We start from the raw sequence: 8,837 nt of genomic DNA, 5'->3' as shown, positions 1-8,837 counted from the left end.
AAAATTAATGTAACTTCAAATAAGAGTAACGGCGTTACTGGAAGCACATCAATTATTTGTGAGATTAAATTAGAAAGGTGTTTAATACAATTAAAGCTAAAATATAAATTGCTATCTCTGTCTTTCAAATTATGTTCATTGAATTTTTGGAAGATTATGGGAAATTATATAAATGTCTGTTTGATGTTAAGTTGAGATTAGATCAATTTTTTTTTATTTTTTTGTTAAGGAAATCCCCAGTCGTTAACCTTTAGGTGCGCATTGGGTAACCTGCTCACTATGCAATGGCTCACAAACCACACAGGAGATGTAAACCACACTAGGCAAGCCCAATGCGATGAACTCTGACTAAGAAGACCGCTGGTGAGGGGATCCCAGGTCTCCTACGTGGGAAATCATTCACCCAACCAACTTAGCCAACCCTTGGGGGTAAGAGTAGATCAATTTACTAATAAGCTTTCCCTTTGACTTTACGTTGCACTTTATCTTTAATTTGTCGTTATAACGTATAAGATTTTAGTCTAAAATGTTTAGGTTTGATTCCGTAGAAGAATTAAAGTGATCTCAACAATGTGAATGGTCTGATAATTAATCAAGGGAACAGATTGAAAACTGATTTAATATATTTCTGTTGTTCTTTTTGTTTTAGAATAAAACACAAATAAAAAACATCAAGCAGTGAAAACGTGGGTTTATGTAAATTTTATAGAAGGTAATTTTTGGTTTAAAAAGACATTGGTTGTTAATAAAAATAAAACAGAGTCACTAATAACATACTCACTCTGTCCTAATTTATGTGATACTTTTCGCTTCCTGAGATTTAAACTGCATAAACTTGATCAACATTTTAAGATGTATTTTTTCACCAAATTGATATGAAAAAAGTTGCAACTTATAGTACTTTTCATGTAGTTTTCAAATATATAATTTTTAATGTTAAAATATTGAGTTAATCTAATCCAATTTAACTTCAAAGTTTAGTCAAATTGATTCTCGAAAAGCGAAAAGTATCACATAAATTGGGAGGGGGTGTATAACACAGTAAAGAAAAAAAGGAAGAAATAATATGCAACATACATTTCACAAGTTTTCAACACTAAAATTATGAAATAATTGAAATTTCAACTATAGTACATGTATTCACCTTAGTCGTGACTCGTGCGGTCGTGCCTTTGGCTTTCCCTATCACTCTTTAACTTTGTTGAAAAGGAAAAAAGAAAAAAAAAGTTACACTGGTCATTTAAACTGAGGCAGATAAATCTAACTTTATGTCATGATTATTTATACATGTATACATATAATACCATTAATTCATAGTGTTTATTTTTATGATAAATACATCAACTATAGAATTCTAATTCAAATAGAGCTCTCATTACTTTGGATTCTCACACTCTTCCGCTATTTTATTTAGTAGTATCCAATCCCCTTATTCATATATAGAAATCAAATCCGAAATTCTATAACTCAAACCATAGAACTGAGAAATAATTAACCTTTGATACGTATCAATAATGTATCTTAACGTCATTTAAATGACCATATTACCCTTTTAGATAGAGATTCTCTAGGTCCACAAAAAGGTTTAAAAAAGACAATTTCTTTGGAAGTAAAGCCTCTTTCTACAACCGAAAGAAGATAGAAATATTCATTCATCTCCAACCAAGATTCTACAACCCCTTTAGCTATAAATACCCATTTTATTTAGCCTATAACACTTCACTATTCCTATACTCCAATATACTAATCATTGTATTTTCGTTAAATATGAATTCTTTTTCTACATTCTCTTTTCTTCTTCTCCTTCTGCTTCCCTTCTTGGCTTCATGTCATGAAAAACAGGTACCACTATATTTAATAACTCTCCTTTCTCATTGATTCTTTCTTCAAAATCTTTAGATATGATGTGTTTTTTTCCTTTGTAGGTTTATATAGTGTATTTTGGAGGGCATAATGGGGAGAAAGCATTGCATGAGATTGAAGAGAACCATCACTCCTATCTATTGTCAGTGAAGAAAAGTGAAGAAGAAGCCAGATCTTCTCTTATTTACAGTTACAAACACAGCATCAATGGCTTTGCTGCCCTTCTCACCCCTCAAGAAGCCTCCAAATTATCTGGTATGCTTTAACATGACAAGAATCAACCTTTTTAAAAGGAGTTAAAGTAATATAAACGGATAATTTTTAGTTATAGCACGTGATTATTCACCGTATATTTTGGCTTGATATGAAGAGTGACACATTGTTAAGTAGTGGTGGAGTCAGGATTTTCACTTAAAAAAGTTAAGTAGATTTTTTTTTTCCACTTATCTACACAATGTAATTTTCCAGCGAATAGAAGACAATTGACACCTCTTGAAAAGGGCGCTCGCCACGAGTTGTAGGTTAACTTAATCTGATAGTATAAAAATTCTTTTTATTAGTGCATATAAGAGAGAAAAATTTAAAGGCATGTATTATTGTTAGAAAACTCATGTTGTCCGTATAGAGATTGAGGAAACAATTCCCTTCAAGATACAACATAACTCATGTTTATACCTTCGGATTTTTCTTACTCTATTTCAAGAGAGTCCTTACATTTATAGAACTTTAAGAGATAGTCATGTTTTTTCACGAACAAATGTGTCTAATCAATTTAAGACCTCTTTGTATTACAAACTATCTAACAATTAGAACTTGCCTTATGTATAATTTTGAATATGTACAGAGTTGGAAGAAGTGGTATCAGTGTATAAAAGTGAGCCAAGGAAATACAGTCTGCATACAACAAGGTCATGGGAATTTTCTGGAGTTGAAGAGTTGGTGACACCAAATTCCTTGAAGAAGGATGACTTGTTAATGAAAGCCAGTTATGGCAAAGATGTCATTATTGGCGTTCTTGACAGCGGTACATTATATACTACAGTATACTTATTAGCTTACCATTATTTCCAACATTGCAAAAAATTCCCTTTGTTTAAAGTGTAAACGTATTTCCAATAAGGACATCGTAATCTAGTGTGTGATTATCTTTTCTCTAATTAGTGATTCAGACAATCTTATCAGTAAGACATTGTACAACAGAAAGAAATAATAACACGTTGACTTTTGGGCAACCTGTGTCAACCTATATTGTCAAAATTCAACTTTTTAAGTGGTTTAGGCCGTAAAGGTAGATTCAGAGTTCAAGTTTCCAATTCTAATCCTTTTAAATTAATGAATTCTAATTAATAATTTATCTATATTAAATTAATTTTTAAGACAAATACTATTCTGGACCAAAATATAAGCTATTGGGTTCGATGTCGAACCCGTACCTCTCTCAGTATTTTGAGGCTTTACTTCCTACCTAATTTAATATTTACTTTGTAATATTTGCGAGAGGAGTAAGCCTATTGGATAATAATTAATCTATTTCAAAATGAATACTATGATTTATAGACATATATAAGGTCATTTTTTCAGAAGCCTCGTACAAAAGGGTGTCGAAAGTTTAACATGTATGGTTTCCGCCTCAATTTACGTGATATAGTTTGACTAGACACAGAGTTTAAGAAAGAAATGAAGACTTTTGAAATTTGTGGTCTAAAATAAACCATAAATATTTGTGTGGTTGTAAATTATTTCATTAAAGGTAAAAGAGGAAGTTTAATACTACCAAATTATTTCTAAATATAGAATATATCATTCTTTTTTAGACAGACTGAAAAGGAGAGTGAATCATATAAATTGGGACAGAGGGAGTAAATGTTTCTACAGTTATTATTAGATTATCATTAATTGACCAGCCTGATACTAATCATTGTTTTAAGTATGATTTTATGTGATGAATGTTCTCCACTACAGGGCTATGGCCAGAATCTAAGAGCTTTAGTGATGAAGGGATGGGACCAATTCCAAAGTCATGGAAAGGAATCTGCCAATCTGGAGATGCTTTCAACTCTTCAAACTGTAATAAGTGAGTGTAAATATTCCTCTCTTTACTTTTCCTTTTCCTCCTTGTTTTCTTCCTCTTTTTACCTTATCCTTTTTTTTTCATTTTTATAATCTGGATGATGTAATGTATACCTATTTTACAATGATTAATGTCGATTTTTGGCCGATCATGGGTAAGAAAATCTTCAGGTGCTCAATAAACCTTAGGCTTTTTTTTTTTTTTTTTGAGTTAATAGTCAAAAACACGCTTAAACTATCATTTTTTTGACGTGTTTCATACCTCAACTATTCATTGTTCCCTTTACCTACCTAAATTATTACTCTTTTTGTATTAAAATACACTTCGATGTTGAGTTGGTCAAATATTTGTTCCCAATCCACAACAGACGCGTGGAGGCCAACTCAATATCGAGGTGCATTTTAATACGAAGGGAGTGATATATAGTTTAGATAGGTAAATGAAATAGTGGATATTTGATGTGGGAAACTCATGAAAAGATGATAGTTTAGGTGTACTGTACATGACACATCTTTGATTGGCTGAATATTATATAGTAGCAAATTGTTAGGTATTCCTTTATGTTTTTATTGAATAACCTTATTAAATTTGATTAGTAGGCTTAAGGAACCTATCATCAAGTTTTATATCATATGATGCCTTGATTATCCAATTTTGGCATTTCCTGAAAATGAAGTGTTTGGCATTTATTTCTTGTCTCTTATTACATTTACCTAACTTCGTTTAAGTATTGTGTTTATAAAACATGCATACATTATATATCTCGTAAAGAAAAGGTTAATTAAGCCAATTTCAAGGGTTCTAGAACTTGTCGTTTGTCTCATATCCATACTAAGCTTAAACCCTTCTAAAAATTACTTTAAAAGCAATTAAAAAAGAAAAAGAACAGATTACACCGTGTTACTTATAAAATCTTGTACCTCTCTAAAGAGTTGAAGAGATAGTTTTTATAGAAGGACAGGACCCATTAGGTCTCCATCACTCCATGCCTGTCCTTTGGTGACCTCTGGAGTTCAGTGTAATAATTTCAATATTGTCCATTTCAATCAAACCAAGAGAAATCATGCTGACAAGTTGCTAATTGTTTTTTGGATTCTTGTTTTGCCATCTTGTGAACTTTGTATCCTTTCGATGCCCTAGTTGTGCAGTACTTTGTTTTTTTTTTACATCTCATCTATGGTTAAAGTGAAATCCACAATGAAATTTTGGGACGCCCTTACTTCCAGTTTTGCACGTATTATTCCCAATGGTAGTCAATATTAATATTATTCATTTTGACTTGCTAACTTCCATGCAGCAACTGCTTTTGACCTTTAGAAAGTTGATGAAATACTACTACCACCGTAGAAGGATATTTCGTTTGCTAGCTAGTGTCGAGTCATAAAAAGAGTACCATCATATCATATGTCGAGGCCTTTCTCCTAGAAGTATTAACTTAATTAAACTTTGAAGTTTCTTTTCCACTAAGGGTGCCAGGTTGGGGAGAAGTGGGCCTTATTATTACATTCTTGTCCTTGTATACTACCCACCTTTTTTCGGTGGGCGTTTGGCCATAAAAATTATTCATTTTTTTTATTTTTTTTTACTTTTAGCATTTGGCCATAAAAATTATTCACTTTTTTCCGGAGTTGTATTCCGGAATACCAAAAACAAGAAAAACTTATTTTTCAAATTTTTTTTACTTTTTTACACTACATTTCACCAAAAACTACAATTTCAAAAACTATGACCAAACACAACTCCAACTCCAAATTTCCAAAAAAAAGTGAAATATTTTTTGGTATATGGCCAAACGGCACACAGTATTAGGAGTATGATATAGAAAGAACACAGCCTTGTCTTCTATGATATAGAAAGAACACAGCCTTGTCTTCCCTTTTTTTAAGCCTGGGTTCATCAACCATTATATACAATTAAAAAAATATTCACAAAATATATTCACCTTGTATATAAAATGTAATTTTCGGCAAAAGCGTTAGAATCTCTCTAACTCCGCCCTTGGGGGAGGGGTGGGGGCCTGGGAGGAATGAGTGAATGACCTTAATTTTGTCATATTTTTGTTTCCCTTATACAAACTATATATGTTACCATAAAGTATCCAATTTGAAATGCGGTATATATTTTTCCTCTATTTATTAGTCTCTGATCCTCTCATGCAATTTCTTCTCTCTAGAAGAAAAATATTTTGTTCATGCCTTCATGGTGATTGATAGGGGGTGGGCATCACGTCTTTCTATATCTTGTCCTAATCATCTGAGGCAGATCGGAGGCGCGTTCTGTGAGCTCAATTGAACTGATTTGTTTTGGATTCAAACTATGCATACTACATTTGCTAAAAACACTAATTGTAATTTACATACGTAAGAGTACACTCATTCTGAATTAACCGACTCCAGATTATTAATTCATCCCAAGATTTGACATTAGAACTTTTAATTTACTCTCCTATGCTACTTTGGGACTTCTCTTTCAGGAAAATAATTGGAGCTAGGTACTACATAAAAGGTTACGAACAATATTATGGCGCTCTAAACCTAACCTTAGATTATCGATCTCCACGAGACAAGGATGGACATGGAACTCATACATCATCAACAGCAGGAGGCAAAATGGTTCCAAATGTCTCAGCTATTGGTGGCTTTGCATCAGGCACAGCCTCGGGTGGTGCACCCCTCGCGCGGCTCGCAATGTACAAAGTCTGCTGGGCTATTCCAAGGGTGGGGAAAGAAGATGGGAACACTTGCTTTGATGAAGACATGTTAGCTGCCCTGGATGATGCTATTGCAGATGGTGTTGATGTTATTAGCATTTCCATTGGGACAAAAGAACCTCAGCCATTTGATCAAGATAGCATTGCAATTGGTGCACTTCATGCTGTGAAGAAAAATATTGTTGTATCTTGCAGTGCTGGAAATTCAGGACCTGCACCTTCTACATTGTCTAATACAGCTCCCTGGATTATCACTGTTGGTGCTAGTAGTGTTGACAGAACATTCTTGTCACCTGTCGTCCTAGGAAATGGCAAGAAATTTATGGTGAGCCAAAAGTATTACACATATAACAACAGAAAACAAGAGTGGAAAAAAACATGATAATCTATTCAATTTTCGATTACTCTTTCATCTAAAATGATGAAAACACTAGGATCAGAACATTTTTCTTATATCTATTTGTTTGGTTTTATTCGAATGAAACTGAAGCCGTCCTTCGTTTTGTATGTTTTGCTTATTCAGGGACAAACAGTTACACCTTACAAGCTGAAGAAGAAGATGCACCATCTAGTTTATGCAGGACAAGTGATCAACAGTAACGTAACCAAAGATTTAGCAGGGTACTTTCCTTCCTTCCAAGTTTCAATACTTTTATTGGTGATTATATCAAACTCTATGTGAACTTTTGCAAAAACATTTCAGGCAATGCTTACCAGGTTCTCTTTCGCCGAAAAAGGCCAAGGGGAAAATAGTAATATGCTTGAGAGGGAATGGAACAAGAGTAGGAAAGGGTGGAGAGGTGAAAAGGGCAGGAGGAATTGGTTACATACTAGGAAATAGTAAAGCAAATGGGGCTGAATTAGCAGCTGATGCTCATCTTCTTCCAGCCACAGCGGTGGACTATAAAAGTGCAGTTCAGATTCTCAACTACATCAATACTACAAAGTCCCCTGTTGCTTATATAGTCCCAGGTAAAACAGTTTTGCATACTAAACCAGCACCTTACATGGCTTCATTCACCAGCAGAGGTCCAAGTGCAGTTGCACCTGATATCCTCAAGGTCAGAATTTACACAATAAACATAAGACACTTACCTGATTTATGGTTTAGGCATCCTCATCTACATTCTATTCTTATTTGGGTTTTTTCCACAGCCGGATATCACGGCACCAGGGCTGAATATATTGGCAGCATGGAGTGGCGCATCATCCCCCACAAAGCTAGACATCGATGATCGTGTAGTTGAGTATAACATAATCTCAGGTACTTCCATGTCTTGCCCTCATGTTGGTGGTGCCGCCGCACTTTTGAAGGCTATGCATCCCACTTGGAGCAGTGCTGCAATAAGATCAGCTCTCATAACCTCAGGTACCTCTTAATTCCTTTTGAATTTAACTTATACACATTGATGAAGTTAACTCCTTTTGTGTCTATAATTTTGTACTCTACACTGATTTAATCGTTTATATTTTCAGCTGGATTAACAAATAATGTTGGTAAGCAAATAACTGATGCATCTGGGAAGCCAGCAGATCCATTCCAGTTCGGAGGAGGGCATTTCAGGCCATCAAAAGCAGCAGATCCTGGACTTGTCTACGATGCTTCTTACCAAGACTATCTTCTCTTCCTTTGCGCCTCTGGTGTTAAGGATCTTGACAAATCCTTCATGTGTCCTAAGAAATCACATTCGCCTAGAGACCTAAATTACCCATCTCTGGCAATTCCTAATCTCAATGGCACTGTGACCGTTAGCAGAAGATTGACCAATGTTGGTGCACCAAAGAGTGTTTACTTTGCCAGTGCCAAACCTCCATTGGGATTCTCTGTTGAGATTTCACCACCCGTCTTGTCATTTAAGCACGTTGGCTCCAAGAGGATGTTCACTATCACAGTGAAAGCTCACAGTGACGAGATGGACAGTATTCCGAAAGATCAGTATGTGTTTGGATGGTATTCCTGGAATGATGGAATCCATAATGTTAGGAGTCCAATTGCAGTAAAATTGGCATAAATCCTCTAACCCATAGCAGTATAGGTATATAGTGCTCTGTTCCTCTGTTTTCCCTCCTGTGGTGCACATAACTTTCCCTGAGTTACTTTTGAAGCCAAGATATCTCTCTAAAAAAGTAACGCATTTCTCATTTCTATCTTTATTATGAAGTGTCGGTGTGAACTCGCTTCCCAGTCATTAT

General features: G+C 34.6%; 1 protein-coding gene across 1 annotated transcript; it reads left to right on the top strand.

Annotated features, from left to right (window-relative positions):
• The first annotated feature begins 1,636 nt into the window (after positions 1-1,636).
• On the top strand, positions 1,637-8,798 carry LOC132621552 (subtilisin-like protease SBT5.6). Its single transcript, XM_060335872.1, has 9 exons — positions 1,637-1,842; positions 1,926-2,118; positions 2,708-2,887; positions 3,826-3,937; positions 6,408-6,969; positions 7,168-7,265; positions 7,348-7,705; positions 7,800-8,013; positions 8,121-8,798. The coding sequence occupies exons 1-9, from the start codon at positions 1,768-1,770 to the stop codon at positions 8,654-8,656; spliced, it is 2,328 nt and encodes a 775-aa protein (XP_060191855.1). The 5' UTR covers positions 1,637-1,767; the 3' UTR covers positions 8,657-8,798.
• The last annotated feature ends 39 nt before the right edge of the window (positions 8,799-8,837 follow it).

Source organism: Lycium barbarum, chromosome 12 (assembly GCF_019175385.1).
Source record: "Lycium barbarum isolate Lr01 chromosome 12, ASM1917538v2, whole genome shotgun sequence".
In the NCBI taxonomy this organism is placed as follows: domain Eukaryota; kingdom Viridiplantae; phylum Streptophyta; class Magnoliopsida; order Solanales; family Solanaceae; genus Lycium; species Lycium barbarum.
This window is presented reverse-complemented; position numbering and strand designations above follow the sequence as displayed.